General features: G+C 39.8%; 1 protein-coding gene across 1 annotated transcript in view; it reads right to left on the bottom strand.

Annotated features, from left to right (window-relative positions):
- Window positions 1-26,992, bottom strand: part of LOC124119714 (glypican-6-like) — a 109,139-nt gene that overhangs the window by 27,518 nt on the left and 54,629 nt on the right. The window contains exons 3-4 of the mRNA XM_046482317.2: window positions 18,396-18,787; window positions 7,778-7,943 (exon numbers count right to left, since the gene is read on the bottom strand). Of these exons, the coding sequence (XP_046338273.1) occupies window positions 7,778-7,943; window positions 18,396-18,787 (558 nt within the window). The remainder of the gene's footprint in view (window positions 1-7,777; window positions 7,944-18,395; window positions 18,788-26,992) is intronic.

Raw genomic sequence — 26,992 nt, 5'->3', positions numbered from 1 at the left:
ATCTCAAATGTTTCAAACGTTTCAATTTAGACAAATGTCGTTCAGTAATTCAGAAAAGTGTATGGTGGGGAGTAACTGGATGCGTTCCTGGGTCCAGGATTAAACCCAATACCCTCGGGTACACCATCCACCCTGAATTCCCCTCAATGTCTAGCTGTCAGGCCCATTTGATGGATGGCCAACGGGTCAAGATAAAAGGGTTTAGCGCCAACATAAGGCAATAGGGCATTGTGGGTAGGGGGAGAGTTTCCATACCTTGGATAATCACAGTCCTTTCATCTACTCAATGTTGGAACCATTTCGTAGGAGCAAAATTCAAATTCTTAGTGAACCAGAAGCCTCTTGCTGTCGTTTTGTTACACTGCCTATAGCCGAGTATTTGATAGGTCTATTCAAAAGAGGTAGGATTCAAAGGATTCGCTCTTTGAAGAGTATTCATAGTCGAGATTGACTCGCTTCGTTGGCCATGACGAAAAGAGGCCATAATTTTATGGCTGGAATTGATCTTGAGGGAATCGTAAAAAGACAATTACAAATCAAACTCATAATTTGTTAAAAAGGAACCGAAAGGAACACATCATAATCTTGCTGACCCTTGTATGTTTAATAGTCTACTGACTATGACATAAACACACAGCATTGCTCCGGCACAACATAACCGCTGGCATCAATAGCCTGAGACTATAGAACCCCTTCCTTACATGCCCGAATATATACTGTCAGCCCACTGTGTTACGCCAGTTTTTTGGTTTATGAATCGACGGCTCCCAAAAATAGAAATGTAAAAAATAAATAGAAATGAAAACCATTGGATTTATCATTCCACCAACCAGAAACGAGAAAAATTAAAAACAAAACAAAATTCATTTTCCGTCGCTATCAATCTGAATAAAACATTTGAATTATTACAATTAAAACCTGTTAAACTTTATCTCTTAAACTCTCAACCCCCCATAGCTTGTTTTCCCTGCCTACTTAAAACTTTGAGGAAATAAAAAAACACTGTTTGAAATTCTAATATTGTGATTTTGATTTCTTCGACCTTAACGACCTGAAAGTCTGGCCTTACCACCAAGTAAAAACTGACAGGAATGACTCACGATGTGTTTTGTGTTTTAATTTGTTGACATCACAGAGGGATTTGACAAAAGCAAAGACATATTGGACAGACATAAGAAAACTGTCACAAAATATCACTTGTCACTTTGTCACCCAGTTGAGCTAATAATTCAGTCAAGAACAATCGCAAGGATAAAACGTTGATCGAAATCAAAGAAACTGTAATGTATATTAATTGACAATATAACTCTTAATATTGCCCAATCTGTAATGATATATTGATATACTAGCTTCCCCTGGTATATTAATTAGCTCATTAGCTCGAGTTGGATAGAATATATGAGGTCATATATCCTCGAATGACCCCTGAGTGTTAACATCCGCCCCTCCAGGATTACGAGCTGGGGGAGTTGTGTGACCCGCTGCAAGACGTCATGAGCCCCTGCCATAAATCTTGCCATTACTTTGGAAGTTTAATACTGTGTTTTCAGAGGTGGATATCTTGTCTGATATTTCACCTCTTGAAGGTGCTTCCAATAATCCTATAATCCCATCCATGGGATATATATTATCTCCTATGATGTATTAACTGCTAGGGGATATTGCAGCTTATTCCCTCTCTCCTGTCATCATCCTTTCTATTGGTTATTTCATTTTGAATGATGATCAACTGAAATTAAATTGAATTTGAAATGCTGAAACAAGATAGCCTTGAATGTATCCACCCTAATATAACCCGCTTGAATGCATACACTCTTAAATTACCCCCCTCTATATTGCATCACCTGAAGTTCACCCTCAATGCATCACCTAAGAACATCTCAGCATATACACCCCGGGATGTCAACCCTCATACATCCTGAATCTTACTTTCAGTTATCCCAAGGGTATATCAATCTTCATAACATCAGTTTTTTCTTGAATGCCTCCCAGAAAATTTCCACAATAAAAGCATATACTCAGATGATTCTCAAAAGGATTTCACTTTATAGTGTATTCTAAAGAGAAAATACCTCTTAATTTATCAAAGAATAAAACCACCCTACTTACATCCCAAGTAATGTTCTTTACGCCCCAAGGAAACCCTTCCCCACCCACAACCACGCAAACTATCAACTCATCCTTCTATGTTTGTGTGAATGTTATTCAGAAGGATAGTAATGGCAATAGAGCAAGAGTCATCAGAAGATGACCAATCCCCCCAAACATTTGCAAGAGGCACCACTTCAGACCCTGGTTAATACACGTACCTAGTTTGGATGATTGATTGGTTGTTTGGTTTGTTGTTTAACGCCACACTCAGCAATATTCCAGCTATATGACGGCGGTCTGTAAATAATCGAGTCTGGACCAGAGAATCCAGTGATTGACATCATGAGCATCGGTCCACGCAATTGGGATCGATGACATGCATCAACCAAGTCAGCGAGCCTGACCACCCGATCCCGTTAGTTGCCTTTTACGACAAGCATAGTCGCCTTTTACGGCAAGCATGGGTTGCTGAAGACCTATTCTACCCCGGAATCTTCACGGGTCAAGTTTGGATGAAAAATCTTTTATGGTTTGTTGTGCTCTGGGAAACCAAATACGGACGGATAGACAACAAAATTGTAATCCTGTTTCCTCTCAAATATTAACAAGTAACAATTACCAACAGATATATGGTTCTCTAATATTCTAATTTGAATTAATATATTTTACCAAAAGACTATTAACTTCACAAAACAGGAGTAGCACTGTGTCCATTAAAAAGAAAATCATATGAAAAAAAAATATTTGCGCTTAAGTTCAAATATCAACTGTTGTTTCACTGCATGAGTAGGAACTAGTGTCTCAAACTGAGTCTCCACCAATCAAAAGATAGGGATTTCAAGGGCAAACTGCTATGGCAATCACTTGTTTCAAGGCGGACTGAATAATTGTTTTTACATGCGTTTATTTGTTTTCTCGGGGTCTGGGCGGAGCCTTTTTGCAGAATTGGGATCATCTGGTTTCGACTTCTCCAGTCGACATCTGGTAGCATTTCCCGTAATACTGACAGGAACTAGAATCAAAACTTTGCAATGTCTTGTGGGATAGAATACCACGACTGGTGCCGATTAAGATTTCTGTGCCATTTTCGGATGTGGAAGTTTATGTAGCGCACATTCTTGAGAAGCGCAGTACACGGGGTTTGTTCTTGAATCATGTGTACGCATACAAAGTTCACCTACAGTGGTCACAGTTGTTCCTCGTTTCAAAATGTCGGCTTTCCATGGCACAGTGTGCCCCTCTTGGCCTGTAGTTTGAAACTGTCAACTCACAGATGGCCTTCCTGGACAGAGATCATCATGGTTCTAGTTTACAAAACTTTAGAAAATGGAAATTTAAATCTTTCTACACATGATAATTGTACTGCCAATTGAAAAATAATGAAAGAGAAACAAAGACAATAAGAATCATGATGCTATTTCTTGTTTGTTTGCGTCAAATGTAAATTTTGATGTCAGATAATTGATATTTATGTGAGGCCTTGTTTTATAGATTTTTGTGTCGGAAATCCTGGAGGCAAGGTAACATAATAACGCTAATGGCAGGACTGATTTCAGGTTAATTTTCTGTAAAAGAATATTTGAAAATTAAATAAAAAAATAAGAACTTTGTATTTCAAAATGAGTAAATCTGATTGTTACCATGGTTACTACACATAACAAGACGTGAAAACAAATCAAAATCGCTCAAATCAAATTTCTTTTTGCATCATTATACATCAAAAACATGAATCTACTACAAAATGCATTAATACCCTTCTCACTCTAAGAAAGAAGAAATATGAAGCTTAATGTTTCGAACCATACTATCAAGATATCACAGAAAACAAACACATTCAAATCGGTATAACAACCTGATAAGAAGGCTTGGTATATTTAACAGAATTGTTTCGGCAAGCCGGAACAACAGAGCAGACCTGAGAGTGTTCAAAGCCCGGGAGTAACACCTTGCTGGCCTACAATTAACACCTGTTTCTTCTACGTACACCTCGATCGATCAAAACAAAAACGTTTTTCCTTGCCTCAATTTTCAGATGTCTCGTTGGAGGTTAATAACTACAGTGCGAGAAACTACGATGTTTCCTGACTATGGCCAGGTTTTGTTGCTCTTCAAAGAAGAGCTATGGTTCCTGGATAATTGGGTTCACCTGGCCTCCTGGCTTTTTTTCTGCAGTTTAATTCCCATATAGACAAGGGCCTGCCTGGGTTGGAGGAACACTTGTACAGGTGGGGCCCACGTGGAGGGGGGTAGAATACCCACTCCGATTCGTACATCAGCTGAGCAGGCGAATTCCTTAATGTACATAGGTGAAAGATTACTTTCCCCATAAACAATGTTGGTAGACAGGAAGAAGATATGCAGCAAATGGGTTGGGGTTACTGAAACAGTACTTGCTGGTGTCATTTGCTGCCTAACCTTCAGCTGGGCTTTGGGGAAACAAGGTACACTGTTAATATTAATTACTTGTGGTTATCTGTTGCAGGGTGTTTTGTACGACCTGTCCTTACTAAAACTGTTCCAGGGGACTCCAGAAATGGGCTTCACACATTGTACCCATGACGCAACCTGAATCCGGGTCTTCAGCGTGAAGAGTGTATTTAAGAATAAACTATGCGCTGTGAGTGAGTGAGTGAGTGAGTGAGTGAGTGAGTGAGTGAGTGAGTGAGTGAGTGAGTGAGTGAGTGAGTGAGTGAGTGAGTGAGTGAGTGAGTGAGTATTGTTTTACGCCGCTTTTAGCAATATTCCAGCAATATCACAGCGGGGGACACCAGAAATGGGCTTCACACGTCAGGAATTGAACCCGGGTCTTCGGCGTGATGAGCGAACGCTTTAACCACTAGGCTATCCGAATGCCCCTTCTACTGAAAACTGTTCCAGAATTGAGTGAGTGAGTGAGTGAGTGAGTGAGTGAGTGAGTGAGTGAGTGAGTGAGTTTTTAGGCCGCTTTCGGCAATATACAAGCAATATCAAAGCAGGGGACTCCAGAAATGGGCTTCACACATTGACCCATGTCGCGAATCAAATCCGGGTCTTCAGCGTGAAGAGTGTATTTAAGAATAAACTATTTGCCGTGAATACAGAAGAGTCTTGTACCCTATTGTGTAAGATGATAGTTTGATGCACTCATTTCTTATGAATGTATCCCACGTGTAAGTATTAAAAATATAGTTATGGTTCTGGATTGTATGTAGTGAAATATCTCACCTGTATGTAGTGAAATATCTCACCTGTATGGAGTGAAATATCTCACCTGTGTGTAGTGAAATATCTCACCTGCAAGTAGTGAAATATCTCACCTGCAAGTAGTGAAATATCTGACCCGTGTGTAGTGAAATATCTCACCTGTGTGTAGTGAAATATCTCACCTGCAAGTAGTGAAATATCTCACCTGTATGGAGTGAAATATCTCACCTGTATGGAGTGAAATATCTCACCTGTGTGTAGTGAAATATCTCACCTGCAAGTAGTGAAATATCTCACCTGCAAGTAGTGAAATATCTCACCTGTGTGTAGTGAATTATCTCACCTGCAAGTAGTGAAATATCTTACCTGTATGTAGTGAAATATCTCACCTGCAAGTAGTGAAATATCTCACCTGTATGGAGTGAAATATCTCACCTGTGTGTAGTGAAATATCTCACCTGCAAGTAGTGAAATATCTCACCTGCAAGTAGTGAAATATCTCACCTGTGTGTAGTGAAATATCTCACCTGCAAATAGTGAAATATCTCACCTGTATGTAGTGAAATATCTCACCCGTGTGTAGTGAAATATCTCACCTGTGTGCAGTGAAATATCTCACCCGTGTGTAGTGAAATATCTCACCTGCAAGTAGTGAAATATCTCACCCGTATGTAATTCAGGCACAATATACAAGTGTAGAACACTCATTTTTAACACATGATCATGGATCAGTTCTTATGTCACTGTAAGCAATACAGGCAGAGAAATCCAATAAAAACAGCCCCATGTTGCCATCTGAGGGTGGTTTCGTCTAGAATACCATGGGACTTGCTGACAGGGGAGTAGTACATGTTGAAACCAGATGCTAATAGGTGGCAGACCTTTACAAAACATTAACTAATGTGTAGCCTGTGACACCTGGTGATTCATTCGGTAACAGCCAACATCGGTAGCAGCAATCATTATCAAACAAATTCCACTTTGCTGATAGAATATAACGAACATGGAAATGTTATATGTGAGAGTCTGGGAATGATAAACAGTGTTTATCTGAACCCAGTCTATTTCTAAATGCAGTCCACTATCGGAGAGGTGTGCAGATACTGATACTCCTTGCAAGGTCAGGAGGTGTTAGGAGCTTATATGAGAATGTGTGATAAAAAAGGTTTCATAAGCAATGAAGTCATATTTTCCTTAAATCAAGTTCTGCAAACTTAAGATAGTAAGAAGTTTGTTCAGTTCAAAAATATTAAACAAACAAAAAACTTGAAAAATTGTCAGTAGTACACTGTTACTCATACCGAATAAACAATAAATAAATATATTACATACTTGAAATTAGATTCTGCTAGATGCAGTCATACTTCCCTGAACACGATTTATTCCAAACAAAAAAATTAAATTTCAAGACCATGTTCTGACTCCTTTAAATTTGAATTTGACAGAACACTTTCATAAACCAGTTAAATGTCAGCTGAATTTGGTATGGACTTGCCAAAATGTTTCATGTAGCCAATCTGAGCAGAGAAGTTTGGATACTCAACCGGTGATATTTAACAAACTTGCGATCAAAGACAAACTAACTTCTGTTAACTAGCACCCAAATCTCCACAGACTTGACTGTGACTATGATGTAAGCTTGTTTCATGAAGTTTGAGCAGTCATACATTTCCCCAACCTTACATAGCTGCTTGCCTAATGAATGGGTGGCACAGACAATGGACAGTTAGTATTCCATTAACCTACATCGGACACTCCAGACAGTGCACATTAGCATTCATCACCTTCAGCTTCCTATCTCCCGCCTCTTGGAGAATGTGCATATGCAGTAACAAAATATTTGGGGTTAGCAAGAGAATGTTTTCTTAAATAAAAGAGTACGTGCATGCAGGCATACAGAGCTCGAGATAAGCAATGCAAATACACTTTAAATAAACTGAAACACGCAGATAAATCAAATCCTAGCATATCAAATATGCAATAAAACCTTTAAATACATGTTGAAACAAAACTAAAGCGTATATTACAACTATTAGATAAATCGATTGCGTATATTACAACTATTAGATAAAATGATTGCGTATCATCCAATCACAAAATTTCACTTACCGAAAGTTACATTAAAATAACATTAGTGCGACAAACAAACTTCAATACCGATAGATTCTAATGCATGGAAAAATCAAGATACTGCATGGGACTTCTTCTAACTCAGATACTGCTTGTGGAATTGCCTAGCACCAGTATTACTTAACATCAATACTGAGGGCAGGTAAAAAAAGTGTGTAGAATCAAACTCCTGGCCTATGACCAATAAGCAAACAGGTGCCCCGAGGGTAATTGTGTGGAATCAAATTCCTGGTTCATGATGGATAATCAAACAGGTGCCCCGAAGGTAAGTGTGTGGAATCAAACTCCTGGTTCATGATGGAGAAGCAAACACACATGGCATGGGGCCACCCTTGCAGCACATGAATAAAGCAAACAAAGTCTTGCTACTTACCAATATACTCGTTCCACACATTGTTGATGTCGGCCTGGTAGGCGAGGCAGCCCTTCATGGTGTTGAGGCAGAAGTTGTTGCAGGGTTTGGTGCTGACCAACCCCTGACAGTGCGGGCAGTACATCATCTTCATCAGCCCTCGGGTACACTGATCCGTGGCGGGTATCTGCAACATCAATTCAGCATTGGTGGAAGATGTCTCTGAGCGAACATAGTGTTGATGGTTATTGTGGGAGAAAGTACATCCTAGCCTTGTTCCAAGGCTATACTACAATATATGCTCATCCTAGCCTTGCTCCAAGGCCATACTACAATATATGCTCATCCTAGCCTTGCTCCAAGGCCATACTACAATATATGCTCATCCTAGCCTTGCTCCAAGGCCATACTACAATGTATGCTCATCCTAGCCTTGCTCCAAGGCCACACTACAATATATGCTCATCCTAGCCTTGCTCCAAGGCCATACTACAATATATGCTCATCCTAGCCTTGCTCCAAGGCCACACTACAATATATGCTCATCCTAGCCTTGCTCCAAGGCCATACTACAATATATGCTCATCCTAGCCTTGCTCCAAGGCCATACTGAAGAAAGGAATAATGTAATTTTGGTTATATTAATATTAAGCAAATCAGACATTTTTTTTACAGGAACAAAGTATGTTGATGATTTGTTTTCAAAATAAACTTCATTTTTTCATTGAAAGATATTTTGCCAAACCCACTTATGCAAGTCTAGCCTCCTCACACCAAGACTGGTATCTGTTCATCGTCAACCAGAGATATGATAACCTAGATGAATCAATTTACCAACCGCGCAACTTCCTGCACAAACACCATTTTAATTGCAACTATTCCTAGCTGATATGAGCCACTGAGTCAACAAACAGAAAAATCTGAAACATTCTGCACGTCTAAGCATTTAGCTATCTGTAACAGAATGCAAGCAATTTACGGCAATGTCTTGTGAACACATCAAAGTTAATGCTGTGGAAAACGCAAACTGTCTGTGCTATGGTACTGTTTATCAATACACTAACATCCTGACCCATGGCCAGCCACCTTTCAACATCGGTCACAGAGGTCCCCAGATAGGAGCAGACATCCAAGCCAACAAAACCCCAAACATCCACAATCAAATATCATCCATAAATATTTTGGCTATGTATGGAGCCCTTCTGAAAATGGCAGAGCAAAGGTTGGTGCGATTATCAGGCTTAACCCAGGCCTTCCTGCGTGTGGTATTCAGGGTTGCCCTTGCCATCGAACTAGGAGTAACCATGCTGCAACACTTGTGAAGCCGGTTGTGGCTAAGGACTCTAACAACTCAATGAAATTAATCATTTCATCTCTAGAATCATGCTGACAGAAATATCCTGCTTTTTATAACCGTATTTGACTTAAATTTGCCCCTATCACAAATAAAGGAGGTCCCTGCTGACAAAACCCCCAAAACAGTTATGTATAACGTAAAATACACAATATTCCATAAGGAAACCCTTGAGTATTAAGGAACCACCAAGGATGGTCTGAAAATGTTCTGAAAATCGTCCGAGAATGGTATGGGGGTCATTGTTTCATAACATATGTATGCTGTGGGATCTGCAAGAGAGATTAATGTTCGAAATGTTGTGCTTTAATTACGTAAGTTTGTAAGCTACTTTGAACAGTACGTCGATTATATCACAGCAGGTTACGTTTCATTACGGTATGGTGTAAGTTGTTTTCAAAAAGTAAAGCGTAAATATTCTAAAATGGCCATAACACCAATCCAACTTATTTATTATATCCTTTCAAGGTGCTGCCATGTTTGGTATATTAAAGGTGAGGTGAAATTGGGTTTAACGTCGCGTCCAAGATTATTGCACTTTTATAGCGACGTGCATGCACATGTGCTCTACCACAAGACCACGGAGGCGGTTTGGTATATTAAAGAACACCTTTGTAACATCTTCAAGCATCCAGGGAACTTACTGACGGAATCATGGTCTCTATGCACAACATCATTTGTGGCTACTAGGGTTTATCTTGGTGTAGTGTATACAGACAGTCAGCTATGTGAACAGTACCTATGATCATACTCAACTATAACTTGAAGATTTGCATGCCCCATGAGATCAAATGAATAACTTAAAACTCTGAAAAGTACAATATTTCAACTTGGGATTACCTATTTTATACTTGAATCAACAAAACTCTTCCAACAATGTTGAAAGTGAGGCTTCTTACATGTATCTTAATATCTTAACCATTTTAAAATATTTCAAAACTGAAAAAATATTATCATTTCACAAATTAAAGTTGTACACTAGGGTTTCAAATGCAGTGAAGCCGCTAACCATGAAAATAATTGCATCACTTCTATCCATATAAAATTCAAATAAATTACAAGAATTCATCGAGAGAAAATGAGGAAAATCGAATTTCAGCTCTAACGTATGAAAGAGTAATGGCCTTGTTTGTCCTCAAGCCCTAGCAGTCTCCCTGCAGCCAACCATCTGGCATGTCAGCAAAGGCAACTGTGTCATGTCCTACATTCTACTTCATATTTCCCTTGTTGTTGGGAACAACGGCAACAATGTTGGAGGTGTTAGAAAGAAACCGGGATATAAATAAGAATAACTTCCGAAGAGAGACATGTTTACTTGCCACTGCTTTTGCCTTTTGCTTTTTCAGAATGAAATGTGATGCTAGACCAAACATGCCCAATGTTGGCTGTGGATACGTTCAATAATGGAGTTCTACAATACAGGTCTTGTCATGAAGAGGAAAATAATTGCTTCATTCCGATTACTGATGTTCTTATTTTCTATGACAAAAGCATCAGAATTTTTCCCTGTCAAAATATACAAATATACAAATACCACACACATAATATTCCACACAAGTGTAGTAATATATCTATTTACCAGGCTGAAATATTAGTGAAGATTAGAACTGTGAGAAACTAAGTGTCAACATGCCTGCAGCAATGACTGCCTGTGACATCATCATCTATTGTGATGTCATCATCTATTGTAACATCATTACACATATATATGTTGGTGTAGTGAGAACTTTAAACTTCCATTTGATATTTCACACTTAAAAACAGAAAATGAAATATCAAAAGAACTGCACCATTATGTAAATTCTACAAAATGACAGACACATTTGCTACAAAGGTGCAATACATATTTTTGTTACTTTTACTATCATCTGCACCAGAAACAAAATCAAATTAGAAATCCAGATTTAAATTAATCGTCAATTTCAACAACAAAATAACTGTTTAACAAAATTACACGTCATAAACTGCTTACGTCCCCATTCCCTTCAAGCTCTCTTTAACCTTGAAATCTGTAAAATTTCCCACACTTTTTTCAGTTAAGTAATCCCTAATTAGAAATGTTTTCTTGCGTCTTAACTAGCATTTTTTCCTCTTGAACGAGTTCCCCATTTTAGCCAGCTTGTTGTGTGTTAGGCTGGAACTACCCTCTCTGCAGACGAGAAATTCAATTCATTGAGCAAACATGACCTTAAATGGAGGGAAAACAAACGACTGAACACAAATACATCAATCTGTAGGCTAATAGTTCACCAAGAACAAATTGCCGGTTCTCTTTTCCCACTTGGAAAAGAAAGTGTCACCTCTTTGACTCGGCCTTGAAACTATCATGTACTGTAAATTTCAAACTTGACTCCTCGTTACTGAAAAACTGATATCTACTGCTTGAAATCAGTGTTATCTTTGTCATTGATCAACAGTGTGAAAAAAAAATATCATCATTTAAGAGGATCTTTCATGTAAAAACCAATAAATAACAAAACTCTTTTATTTAACTGTGCTTTGCAACACATACACATTTACCAAGAAAGCAGGCCAAAACTTGCTAATTTACTACATGATACACTCAATTGTTATCCCTAACAAACTATATTATCACTGAAAAACTTTAATTTTAAAATTATCAATCAAAGGTAAAAAATCAGTGTGTGTGTGAGTGAGTGAGTGAGTGAGTGGAGTATGGCCGCTTTTAGCAATATTCCAGCAATATCACGGCGGGGGACACCAGAAATGGGCTTCACACATTGTACCCATGTCGGGAATCGAACCCGGGTCTTCGGCGTGACGAGCGAATGCTTTAACCACTAGGCGACCCGACCACCCCATGAGTGAGTGAGTGAGTGAGTGAGTGAGTGAGTGCCCATCTTAACAGTATTCCTGCTGCATCATGAGGAATAGAAACCAGGCCTTCACTGTGGTGAGCTAACGCTTTAACCACTGGGCTACAATACCACCAGTCCTGCTGACAGTCCCAGATGTAAATGTAGTATTAAAAAAACACAAATGAAAACACTGATTTAACAGTACTGTTGAAAATGTATGTACTTTTTTCTAGAAACATGGCTTTTCGTTTTTTCTTATCGATGTATTACAAACTTATCAAGATGATCAAAAGATCTTGACATCATATTTCAAATCCTCAGTGCTTTCATTTTGTTATGTTTAGTGTCCTGCAATGTCAATCTCTAATTGGCTACCACTCTGGTGGAGCAGGTGGATATAAACTAATATTTCCTCTCATGAATATTTCAGTGACGATAAGGATGTTCACCTTAATGTTTGAAGACGTTCCCCCTGGGAGGGACGAATCATAGATGTATCTCTTACAAGCTCCAAGTCATACACATCAAAGCCAAACTCCTTACAGAGATAACAAACATGGCTGCCACTTCCTGAATACCACTTTCTCACTTGCAGCAAAACAATCAATTTGCCTTTGATGACTCTGAGGTAGTTTATTTTCAATAATTCAACACCTGGATCACTGCATTAAATGTCAGTTTTTGTAAAATATGTGTCAACTTATTTTTAAGTGAAAACAGTTGTTTGAACACGTGGGTCTTGAATTATTTTTGTAGTCGCCTACATAACAAGCAGTGACAGGGTGGGTGAGTGAGTGAGTGAGTGAGTGAGTGAGTGAGTGAGTGAGTGAGAGAGTGAGTGAGTGAGTGAGTGAGTGAGTGAGTGAGAGAGTGAGTGAGTGAGTGAGTGAGTGAGTGAGTGAGTGAGTGAGTGAGAGAGTGAGTGAGTGAGTGAGAGAGAGAGAGAGTGAGTGAGTGAGTGAGTGAGTGAGTGAGTGAGTGAGTGAGTGAGTGAGTGAGAGAGTGAGTGAGTGAGTGAGTGAGTGAGTGAGAGAGTGAGTGAGTGAGTGAGTGAGTGAGTGAGTGAGTGAGTGAGTGAGTGAGTGAGAGAGTGAGTGAGTGAGTGAGTGAGAGAGTGAGTGAGTGAGTGAGTGAGAGTGAGTGAGTGAGTGAGTGAGTGAGAGAGTGAGTGAGTGAGTGAGTGAGTGAGTGAGTGAGTGAGTGAGTGAGAGAGTGAGTGAGTGAGTGAGTGAGTGAGTGAGAGAGTGAGTGAGTGAGTGAGTGAGTGAGAGAGTGAGTGAGTGAGTGAGTGAGTGAGTGAGTGAGAGAGTGAGTGAGTGAGAGAGAGAGTGAGTGAGTGAGTGAGTGAGTGAGAGAGTGAGTGAGTGAGTGAGTGAGTGAGTGAGTGAGTGAGTGAGAGAGTGAGTGAGTGAGTGAGTGAGTGAGTGAGTGAGTGAGTGAGTGAGAGAGTGAGTGAGTGAGTGAGTGAGTGAGAGAGTGAGTGAGAGTGAGTGAGAGAGTGAGAGAGTGAGTGAGTGAGTGAGTGAGAGAGTGAGAGAGTGAGAGAGTGAGTGAGTGAGAGAGTGAGAGAGTGTGTGAGTGAGTGAGTGAGTGAGTGAGTGAGTGAGTGTGTGTGTGGGGGTGGGTGAGTGAGTGAGTGAGTGAGTGAGTGAGTGAGTGAGTGAGAGAGTGAGTGAGTGAGTGAGTGAGTGAGTGAGTGAGTGAGTGAGAGAGTGTGTGAGTGAGTGAGTGAGTGAGTGAGTGAGTGAGTGAGTGTGTGTGTGGGTGGGTGGGTGAGTGAGTGAGTGAGTGAGAGAGTGAGTGAGTGAGTGAGTGAGTGAGTGAGTGAGTGAGTGAGTGAGTGAGTGAGTGAGTGAGTGAGAGAGTGAGTGAGTGAGAGAGTGAGAGAGTGAGTGAGTGAGTGAGTGTGTGAGTGAGTGAGTGAGAGAGTGAGAGAGTGAGTGAGTGAGTGAGTGAGTGAGTGAGTGAGTGAGTGAGTGAACATGTATAACTTGAAGGATGCATTCCATAGGACAAATGAAACAGCTGGTTCTTAGCCAGAGTGAGTGGGGTCTGCAGCGATAATGACCCGGGGCCGCTAGGCCACCCTTTAGGGTATACACTACAAGTACCATGTGATCTTTGTGTTTGATCAAGTGTCTCTTTATGGCTGAAATAATGCTGATACGATGTTAATTTTTACTCACTCACTCACTTTAATCAAGTACACAAACTTTGTAGAAAAAGTCACATTGACACTACAAAAACAGGCAACTGACCCCTTTCAAAAACTGTTAGACAACCCCAATTAGACAGGGACATTTATTAAAAACGTTTGTTGATGTTATAAGAAAGATTATGGAAAGAAAGCTGTGCCTGAATGGAAATTGGATCCAAATGTAACCTTACTGTCGCATGAACTCCGGCACTCCTGACATTAAGAAGCCATAAATCTGTTATCCAACTGTTCACATAACATCAACAAGACCAATGTACAATCAAGCAGCATTCCTGACTCACTGCCGGCCCATTATGACTTTAGCAGCTTCCCTTGAGCGCCAGTCCCTGACCTTGGACTGTGCTGCATTTTACACATCGATACATGATACATGATACATGATACATGATGCGGTGTAGCTAATGCTCCTTATTCCATGACGATATGAGTCTTAAAATCCTGAAAGATTATCTGAACAGTTTGGGTGTTTTCTTGACTAAACATGAAGACTGTGTGTGTCATGTCTTTACAAGCTGGCCTCAAGTATCAGCACTTGGGGTCACAAAAGCAACCAGTCACTTTAACAAAAACTGTTTGCCTTACAGCTGATGCTAACATTACATGTGAACCCTCAAGTTCCAACTGAAAGGGTCTGCCTCAAGTTCTGCTGTGCACATGTGTGTGGATCACAACATATGTCTTGTTTTCTCTCACCTTGTCTGACAGTAAGATAGAGGTGAACTTTCAGTCACGGAACTCTCTATACATACACATGAACGCAGTCTACCTACACCCACCTCCTACCTCATGCCTCCTATATCCACACTCCACCTATATCCACACTTAACCAATATCTACACGCCACCTATATCCACACGCCACCTATATCCACACGCCACCTATATCCACACGCCACCTATATCCACACTTAACCAATATCTACACGCCACCTATATCCACACGCCTCCTATATCTACACGCCACCTATATCTACACGCTTCCTATAGCCACACGCCACATATATCTACACGCCTCCTATAGCCACACGCCACATATAGCCACACGCCTCCTATATCCACACGCCACCTATATCCACACGTCACCTTTATCTACATGTCACCTATATCCGCATGCTCGTTACAAAACCATGACTAACGGGATGAGGTGGTCAGGCTCGCTGAATGGTTGGAGCATGTCATCGTATCCCAATTGGGTAGATTGATGCTCATGATGTCAATCACTGGATTGTTTCGATTATTTACAGACCGCCATCATATAGCTGGAATATTGCTGAGGGTGCTGAGTATGGCAGTAAACAACAAACAAACATCTAGCCACACCCTTTACACCCCTTACACCAATACAACACCTACAGTTGCACACGCCCGCGAGATCTGCACACACCTCACACCCACACTTCCCCTTCAGACTTGCAGGAGATAGGGCCTCGGAAAAAAAAAATATTAATGAATCTAGGGCCAACTTTGCTGATATCAAATTCAGTAATGACATTTATTCAACATTATCAGTTTGATCCAATCTTTTCTTAATTGCAGTTTTGATACCATTACCCTCACAACTAATAACATCTTGGAGCCTCCCACAAAAGTTTACATGAGCATATTCTGAAGTGACATGAACGTAAATGTTTAATGCGGAAAGTGTCAGTGTATCCACACAACAAATTACATGGCCCTGAACCTCTACTGTACAGTGAAGCTAATTATGCAGATTCATTTCAGGTCCAAGTGTAACATGAGATGTAGTTATCAGGAAGATCTGATATAACGGCCATATTATCTTTGGAGGAGAAAATATACACAGCTCCTGGTATGTCCTTATCTGCCTGGCCTCTACTGCTGCCTTCATAACAAACAAACTATTTTCCTGCAACTAATTGCAGCTGCAAGTGCTGACCAGAGCAAACAAAACAAATATCATACTTGGGCCACGACTCATTTATATGCTGTAATCAACATGATTTGATCTCATGACCGTACCGTTACCATGGTGATTAATAATATGTATATTCAACTGTAGAACAAAATACATTAGAGACATTTACATCTATAGAGTGTTTGAGACAAAAACTGATACCAGGGATATGAATTATTAACAAGTTCATTCAATTTCAAGTACTCCTTCAGGTCTGACATATTAATATCATAAAGGCAGTAGTCTGATTGGTTAATCCCCAAGGCAAACAATCCTGATTGGTAGGTCACCTGTAACACAGCATTGTGATTGGTTAATCCCATGACAGTATACTGGAAAGCTACATCTGATGGTATTACAATGATAAATGTAACTGCACTTTGTAAGCTTTGACTTTTATACCCACATGATGGTGGCTTTGGCTATCTTCAACTTTGAATGTCAGAAGGTTGCTCAATATCCATAACAACACAGATTATGTTTTAGAAAAAAATTCTCATACAAATTTCACTTGTCAGTCGGGACATAAGTATTCAAATTATTGATGATTATGGGGTTGAGTTGCTCTACTACTCCCTGTGGTGTAGCCTTAGTGCTCTCTCTATATATTATATATATGCAAAGAGTTAGGCAAGTAAGGGAAGTCCTTTATGTGAAAAGGACATCTGAAAATTTATACAAGAGTCATAAGTAGATGACATATACTTCCCACATCAACATGGAATAAGACATTTTTAGGACAACATGAAACACTGTGAGTAATACAGAAGTGTCCCAATAAGATCATCCCGAAAGTGAGTGAGTGAGTGAGTGAGTTTAAACAGTTGGTCCTACATAGATAAGGTAGGTAGTTGCTATATTTGCTAATATATTGCCAAATGAACAATCCCAATTAGCATCCCTTCCGATTGATCAATGTACAAGAGACATATTTATTCGTGTATAATACGCACTCGTGTGTTATATGCACCCTTAATTATGGGCAATTAAATTCTGGAAAAATATATCTGTCGTATATAAACAGTTCAGACCGTCAGCATAAACCACGAAATTTATCTTTTTCAATTCTGTTTTTTTCCACCAAAATAATATTCTAATAAGAGCCCCCTATTTCTAATTTTGAGAGCGCCCTGGGCGCTTATAACGTCGAATACAGTATGTCTTTTAATTCCTTTATCAACCCTCACCCTGAACCTATCCATTGCTGGGCATTCTCCAGAGACAGTTACTCATGCTATCAACCATCGGTTCATATGGCTGATTAGTTTCAGGATGCTGAGATGTAGACGTAATATTACAGTCAAACAGTACTGAATCACTCCCAATTCTCTACTACTCTCTCATCAATCATTATTATCCCTTATCTGCCTAATCTTGGAGCAGGAAAATAAAATCATTACGCCTCTTCTCCTTCACCTCATCCATGCTATAACCTAATCAGGTTTTATTTTGATACTGGCTTTATGAGGACCATTATTTCATGTACCAGTCTCCTACAACAGTTCCCTCCAATTACTGCCCCTGTGCCCAATCAGTGAAATCAATAAGGGATAACATGCCCAGCCCTATGATAACAACTCATATGCTACATATGTAGCGATTGTATGGCAAAATGCATATACAACATAAGTAGGCATTGTATGGGATAATGCACATACTACATACTCAGGCCTTGTATGGAATAATGATTGTTTGTTTGTTTGTTGTTTAACGCCGCATTCAGCAATATTCCAGCTATATGACAGCAGTCTGTAAATAATTGAGTCTGGACCAGACAATCCAGTGATTGACATCATGAGCATCGATCCGTGCAATTGGGATAGATGACATGTATCAACCAAGTCAGCGAGCCTGACCACCCGATCCCATTAGTCGCCTTTTACGACAAGCATAATTGCCTTTTACGGCAAGCATGGGTTGCTGAAGACTATTCTACGTCCGATCTTCACGGGTCCATGGAATAATGCATATACTACTTACTCAGGCCTTGTATGGGATAATGCATATACTACATACTCAGGCCTTTTTTGGGATAATACAAGTATATGATTAGGCCAAAATAGTGGACAATGCATGTACTACAAACTTATTATACACTGGCTTACCTATGAGATACAGCATGTGTATATTGGCCTATGCATGGGACAATGTCAACACATACCTAGCTCTATGTATGGGATAAAGTGTATACTACACACTGAGACCTACGTATGGGACAGCATCTTAACACATAGTCAGACCTACATATGGGATAACTTGAACACAGTCTAAGGCCTACACAGGATAACACAAATACAACATACATAAGGGAACGGTACCTCAAGGATAACTCACCTCCATGACGTTCATGATGACATCCCGTCCAATCGCAAGTCCCTGCACAAATGTTCGAGCTGCGATGAATGCTCTCCTTACTTGAATGGACAACTTCGCAGGTACATCCCCGAATGGTTTTAATTCATCCATGCGATCTGTGACACACGCCATATATTCTTCGTCAAAGGCGTATTGAGTATTTATAAGTTCAAACATTTTCTGTAAAAGTCTGCTGAAAAAGTTATCCATAACGTCCTTTAAGTTTTTGTCCTTGCCCTTGTAGTATCCCCTCAGATCATCAAACAGATCTGTGAATATGTGTGCATTTTGTTGGTATAGCAGTCCGTATGTTTTAACAAACATTTCGTGTAGATCTCTTCTGGCATTATCCAACAATTCCGTGAAAAATTCTGAAATGATAAAGAAGAAAAATACTGTTAGGAATGATGACTTCGAGACAAGTGACATTTAACGGAAACATTCGTGAGAGAAAATTCAAATAATCTATGCATATAATAATCAAAAGAAAATAGCTGACATTAAATTATTAACCACATGTTAAATGGCGAAATGCCATTCTCACATCAGATTCGGAAGGTGGAATCAATTTGTGATAGCATCATAATAAAAAATAGTATGTCTGAGGCATAGTGCCAACATGTGTATTATTGCATTCATAAATCATCAGCCAATTTGTATATAATACCATCCCTCTGATCCTGACCTAACATCAACCGTGTTCAGCACAATAAACTGCACGTAATGAGAAGAAAATCCCTTGAATTACCAGATCATGGCGTAAAAGTAGAGTAAATATATATATTTATGCCTTATGCTATAATCCATATAGGACCTTTTTGCACGTTTAGCACAGTTTTAAGTCAGATGGTTAATAGAAGAGGCTGCAAAGCATCTCTGCAGAACTTTTTACAACACTTGATCAAACTCTCCACCCCATTGCGGGAAGGTTTCGAGGCATTTTATTGTTGTCAATAAATCTCAGAGCACAGGATGCCCACTAAACCAGCTCCCTTATCTGGTGTAGAGTCGTAAAAGATAACACTACCTTCTTAATTCAACAAATATGTACAAGTTCAGCCGACAGAGTTGTCAATAAAACTTGTTCAAATCCAGCACATGGACAAACAGAATTTCTCTTCATTTTATACCTCTGCCATATTGTAGACCTGTAATTAACTTTATTGTAGACTAAGCCTCGGATCTATTTGCCGTATTTAACATCGGACCATCTCCTCATGGGATATTTTATCGAAGCTGCACAGAATTTCTTTGTTTGTTTCACACCTACCGTATTCGACGTAAAAAGCGCCCGGGCGCTCTCAAAATTAGAAATAGGGTGCTCTTATTAGAATATTATTTTGGTGAAAGAAAAACAGAGTTGAAAGATAAATTAAGTGGTTTATGCTGACAGCCTGAAATGTTTATGTACGGCAGATATATTTTTCTAGAATTAATTGCCCATAATTAAGGATGCATATAACACACGAGTGTGTATTGCATGCGAATGAATAAGTCTTGTGAACATTGATCAAGCGGGAGGGGTCCTATTAGCAAATATATCCGTGGGCGCTTATTACGTCGAATACAGTATTTAAAATCCTACCAATGAGTGAGGGACTGAGTTGAGGTTTAGAGCCGTATCCCGTTCATGAACACCACAAATTGGCTTCATACATTGTACCAATGTTGGGAATTGAACCTCGGTCTTTGGCGTGACAAGAAAACTTGTTAGCCACCCAGCCACCCAACCACCCCAATGCTACCAGAGAGTGAGTGAGTGAGTGATTATTGCCTAATGCTGCACCAGTAATCCTCAGCTATTCCCACATCTTAATGAGCTTGCTACATCGTTATGAGCTATATTCTACGGAAAGTGTGTGATTGAGTATGGTTTTATGCAGCTTTTAGCAATATTCCAGCAATATCACGGTGGGGGACACCACAAATGGGCTTCACACATTGTACTTGTAGCCATGTCGGGAATCGAACCCGGGTCTTCGGCGTTAAAGAGCGAACGCTTTAACCACTAGGCTACCCAAATGCCCCTTGTACTGAAAGTAGGCCCATATGAAAAAACAAACACATTGCATATTAGGGTGTTTGTTAAAATATTAATTTGAAAAGCACTTTGGGGGAAAACAACAATTACACATCAACAAACATAATTTGAGTTTATGGTTCATCATTTGCAATTGAACTGTTTTGTTTTAGCAATTATTTCAATTTTTTCAGAAAATTTATCAGATACATAATCATTTGTAATTATAATCCAATAATTATTACGCATTGTTCTATAGTCATAATTTTATTATCATCCAGTCAACCCTTGCAACCCTTTATTTGCACAGAAAAGTTGTGAACCAAGTAATAAATTTGTTCTAGCCTAAATAAGAGAAATACTTTGGAAGTGTTGACATTTCTGGTCTGTTAGTGTTTATTGACTTTGGTTTACCGTGGGCCCCTGATTAACCACTCCGACTGTGGGTGGTGTCACCTGTTTATCTATCGCATCTGGACATGCAGGTCAAATGACTGGACAATGGATCACATGGCCACTGGTTGTGTGTGTCTCACCAGATGAAAAGTGAGCACAGATATGACAAGAATGTGGCAATTAATCAGTCTTTTAAATTCTTCTTAAATTTAAGAATTTAACGTTAATTGATAAAGGGTAAAAAATGCCTGAAGTCCATTGGTCCAAACAGTGATTTCAGAATCCAAAGAAAATGTGAAACTTGACTAACCACCAGGTTCAGAGGAGTAAGAATGTTGTTTTACGGTTTAATCGATCTGTCAGGTCACAGAGTATTACCTATCCCCATTTGTCTTAGCATGGGAGAATATTGTGGCAGCTCGGTACTGCCCAAGAAACTGCCTGCATATACATCCTTGTGGCAGTGGAATACTGCTTCCCTTGAAAATGTTTGCATATACATCATTGTGGCAGCAATGTACTGCTTTCCTAGAAACTGTTTGTATATACATCATTGTAGCATTTAGGTATCGATTCTCTTAAAACGGCTTGCTATACATAACTGTGGCAGCAATATAATGCTTTCCTAGAAACTGTTTGCATATACATCATTGTAGCATCTAGGTATCGATTCTCTTAAAACGGCTTGCTATACATAACTGTGGCAGCAACATACTGCTTTCCTAGAAACTGTTTGCATATACATCATTGTAGCATCTAGGTATTGATTCTCTTAAAACGGCTTGCTATACATAACTGTGGCAGCAACATACTGCTTTCCTAGAAACTGTTTGCATAGATATGATTGTGACAGTGAGGTACTGCTTCCCTAGAATCTGTTTGCATAGACATAATTGTAGCATCTAGGTATTGATTGGTTCCCTAAAACTGCTTGCTATACATAACTGTGGCAGCAATATACTGCTTTCTTAGAAACTTTTTGCATATACATCATTAGCATCTAGGTATAGAATTCCCTAAAACTGCTTGCTATACATAAATGTGGCAGCAATATACTGCTTTCCTAGAAACTGCTCACAAGCACATAATTGTTGCAGCTAGGTACTGATTTCCAAGAAACTGATGGCATATATACCTCTGTAGCAGTGAAATACTGCTTTCCTAGAAACAGCTTGCATATACACCATAGCAGATAATGTACAGCTTAACTATGTAATTGTGGCAGCTGACCTTTGTAATAACATGATAATCTGGTCATCGTTTGACCCTCTATATTGTAGCCAGCGGGAGCGAGAGGGGCATTACTGGGCTACAGTTAAACTGTTACTTCAAAGGCCTATCGTGATTGGGGCAATTTATGATGTCCTATCAGTGTCATAAAATACATGCCATCCCATTGTCCTAGTGCTACGGGGCACGGGAAGTCCCACTGTTCTCAATGGCAGGATACTTCTTCCTACCAGGGATATCACCACTGCAAACCGTCACTCCATTCCTTCAAATCCACAATCCTCCATGTGGCATTCACAGGTGGAAGTTATTACACATTTAAAGCCTACAATATAGCGCTTAGTCATCAACTTGCCTCTTGTCATATTTACCTCGTGAGAGAATGAGAATATGTTAAAGTTTTCTCATTCATGCGATGAGACAGCCATGGCAGTTGGCAAGACAGTTTGAATATTCTGTAAATCAACTACTTAAATGATATTACACATTTATGTAATATTCTGTTGATCATATCGACTACATGTGTGAAAAACACATCTATGTAATATTCTGTTGACAATATTCACTACATATAATTTAAAACTATTAGAATATTTTTGGGGATATTTTTTTGCAGTGAAGACTGAGCACATGATGTCATAAAAATATCCCTCCCAAAACTTTCTTTGTTCAGTATATATTATATATAAATTCACATAATATTCTTTTTGTCATATCCACTACATAACATAATAAATAAATTCACATAATATTCTTTATGTCATATCCACTACATACATATAATAAATAAATTCAAATAATATTCTTTTTATCATATCCACTACAGATATAATAAGCATTTAATAATTTATGTAATATTTGATGTTAAAATTGGTGATTACAGAGATTAGTCTCCAACAGACCTAACTGCTTGTTGTTCATGGCAACAATGATGCTATGGACTGTTTGATGACATCATCACAGACTGAAGTTTGGCCAGTGAAGATATCTAGTTATTATCACCCAGAGATAAAGTACTTAGCAGTTTATCCAATACACGTACTACATGTTTAGGTAAAAAATGCCGAAGATCTTGAAGTTGTCCTGTTCCCCCTGTCCATGAGTGGGCGTACTCTTTTATACTGTGGCATTCTCTGATCTTTAAAAGTTGTTCAATGCTTACCACTGAATCTCTCCTTCCATTTACGAACATTATTGAAATCAAAAGTGACTTTAATAAAGCATTTTGTCTCCATGCTGCTGTCTAATAACCTGACACTGTGATTTCAGCTAACTTTCTATAGCTCCATTGTTACATAATCTCTGTAATTAACTTACTTTCTAAATCTACAAAGCCAACTCACAAAGGTATACTTATCATATAAAATTTCCGCTTGGGGGAACACTTCATTTACAAATTGCAAACAACTTTCTCTCATTTATTTCCTTTAGACACCCTCCATTTGCAAGAAAAATCTCCTTGAGGACCAAACAGAAAGTCAAATGTTGACCCCTAAACCGTGCAATCAGAACTCACATTCAAAAGCAGAAGCCCACTCAAACAAAGGGTGTCTCGAACTGCCACAATGACTGGTGAACTGTTTTGAGTCCCTGCTGAGCGACACAGCAGTTATACAGGGGTGTAATTATCCTGTTGAAAAATATGAATCGGGGGTGACATTTCATGTCAGTTTCAAAGCTGGAGTGAAAACATTGGCAGGAAGACGCTACAACCAGGAATACGGCTAGTTTTTCAGTATGGAATAGCACTTGTATTGCATTTGAGTAGGGCTGGTCTTCCAGGTGCTGGTCAAAGATTTTGAAGCTATTTCACATAAGGCCAAGCATGGTCAAACAAAGTGGTGTGGTATATACATCGTATATCCCACCTGATGAGCTGTATGGTCCAGAGGTGATATTAAAGCTCTGTGTGGTCTCTACACACCAAGTACAGAATCACAGGCCTGTCCACAATGGCAGGCCAGGAAAATGCTTCAAATTGCTTTCAATACCCTTAGGATGAAATTTTGCATCATAGCACAAGGATAAAACATTTACAGCATCTTCATAATGCCTTAGATGTAGACACTGGCCTAGTATTATCTACCACAATGAGGACAGTAATTGCCAAAGGAGAACCTCGCGCTCTGCTTCGATGGATTAGACACTAGGGAGGACAGTGCTAGGGTGAGTCTGGTATTTTAATAGGATCTTGACAATTTTGTATCAAATTTCCACAAACTATGCATGATAAAACAAAGATTAAGAATTTCCCTGTTGACAAAGAAGACTTTCTTCAGATTGTCAGCCGTCACACATTGAAGATTAGTTGTTGGAGCAGTAGCTTCGGGTCATGCCGGGACAGACGTGGCCGTGAATGAGAGATGTTTGTATTCAGTGTTGTTCAATAGGACTGTGTGGGTTACAGGAAAGATGACAATGTACACAAGATGTCACGCCAACAAAGCTTGTCTCCTGTGCCGATGATCATGATCGGCACACATGTCGGCTTGGGGAAGTTGACGCTGGTCGTTTCCAATTTCCAATTTCATGTTAACTGGGTTTAAATAATTTTTCAGAAGTATAGATTTATGCAATAGATATTCGAACCAGGAATTATAACATTTCAGGTGAAACAAAGTTTGATCCTCAACAGATTCCCCTGACTCAGGTCAAGTTTCATTGGTTAGGTCGAGTATCCGGATGTTGGGGCAGTTCTAAGGTGAGAGTATGTACAAGTAGATGTATTGCAACATAGAAGTAGCTGTATTTGAACTCACAAGTGTGCTGTGAAGTAGATAACTGCAGCGGTGAGAACCTGCAGCGGAGTTCCTCAAGCTGACACTGGTAATTACCATGGTTACTTAGATTCCTGATTTCATCTGACAGTTGGTGAGTGAGTGAGTGAGTGAGTGAGTGAGTGAGTGAGTGAGTGAGTGAGTGAGTGAGTGAGTGAGTGAGTGAGTGAGTGAGTGAGGTGTCAGTTTAATGTGGGAGGGGGACGGGGCCCAAATGATCATAATCAGGGCCAACTTGAGATTGGAATGCATGTTTAGTGGATATGATGCAGCCCTTAATTCCATTGGGCCAAACAAGTCTCCTTAATGTACACAGCTTCTAACATCACTCAAATATGGACTCCTCACAAGAAAAATATCCAGTACTTGATTTGTATAAAAACAGCATGGTCAAATCTATCAGTGTTAAAACATTGGTGCTGACAGGGCTTTTACCACACTGTCTTATCTGGCATATCTGTACGCAGGCAGATGATGAACCTGCTTCCTGGAAGCAGTGGGAGAGGGAGGGGGCAGAAGGAGGCTCAGATGGGAGGGAGGGGGTCTTTTGGGGGAGGGTGGTCATAACAAGTAGAGAGAGGTAGAGGTAGAGGTAGAGGTAGGTAGAGGGAGAGGTAGAGGTAGAGGTAGGTAGAGGGAGAGGTAGAGGGAGAGAGGTGTAGAGAGGTAGAGAGAGAGAGAGAGAGAGAGAGAGGGAGAGAGAGAGAGAGAGAGAGAGAGAGAGAGAGAGAGAGAAATAAGAGAATGGACCGAAGTAGCATTTTTAAGAGGGAGGGGTCCAAAATATCAACATCCTCTCTCAGTCAATTTTACTGCCTACAACATACTACTACATTTGATTTTCAAAGCAGGGGTCCGGATCCCCTGCCCGGCCCTCCACCACATACACCTTGCACTTTTCCTCCTCACAGTCGTATATGTCGAGTCTAACAAATATTGTCAGCCCAACTAAACGCTTCAACAACTAGGCTAGCCATGGCCCCTGTTGTCAGCATTGGTAGGTACAATACAGTATGACCTCCAAGGCCTTCTTGAACTCATAGAAAGTTCATTCCAGAGACTCACCATTCCTGATTTATGATTTGTAGGCAATACGGTACAGCAGCCGCCATGGCAGGGCAGTACCCAGTACAGCAGACGAGGATGCTTCCAGGGAGATGGCTTGAGTCAGCTGGCCCTGTCAGTCTCCCAGAGGTGGGAACAGCAGACAGGTCTGCTATAATTACCCTGACTGACTGACAATGGTGGATGAGAAGCCCCACATCCATCCCTTCACTCACAGACACAAGGCCACCAGCATCACTGACAAGAACATAGTATATCTCAGGTCAGTGATATCAGGGACTATTGGACACCTACTAAGACAGATTGGTTATATCAGGGACTATTGGATACCTTCTAAGACAGGCTGGTTATATCAGGGACTATTGGATACCTACTAAGACAGGCTGGTTATATCAGGGACTATTGGATACCTACTAAGTCAGGTTGATTATATCAGAGACTATTGGATACCTACTAAGTCAGGTTGGTTATATCAGAGGCTATTGGATACCTACTAAGATAGGTTGGTTATATCAGGGACTATTGGATACCTACTAAGTCAGGCTGGTTATATCAGGGACTATTGGATACCTACTAAGTCAGGTTGGTTATATCAGAGACTATTGGACACCTACTAAGACAGGCTGGTTATATCAGAGACTATTGAACACCTACTAAGTCAGGTTGGTTATATCAGAGACTATTGGACACCTACTAAGTCAGGTTGGTTATATCAGAGACTATTGGATACCTACTAAGTCAGGTTGGTTATGTCAGAGACTATTGAACCCCTACTAAGTCGGGTTGGTTATGTCAGAGACTATTGAACACCTACTAAGTCAGGTTGGTTATATCAGAGACTATTGGACACCTACTAAGTCAGGTTGGTTATATCAGGGACTATTGGATACCTACTAAGTCAGGTTGGTTATATCAGAGACTATTGGACACCTACTAAGTCAGGTTGGTTATATCAGAGACTATTGGACACCTACTAAGTCAGGTTGGTTATATCAGGGACTATTGGATACCTACTAAGTCAGGTTGGTTATATCAGAGACTATTGGACACCTACTAAGTCAGGTTGGTTATATCAGAGACTATTGGAC

This window comes from Haliotis rufescens, unplaced genomic scaffold, assembly GCF_023055435.1.
Source record: "Haliotis rufescens isolate VD_foot unplaced genomic scaffold, xgHalRufe1.0.p SCAF_9, whole genome shotgun sequence".
NCBI lineage: Eukaryota > Metazoa > Mollusca > Gastropoda > Lepetellida > Haliotidae > Haliotis > Haliotis rufescens.
This window is presented reverse-complemented; position numbering and strand designations above follow the sequence as displayed.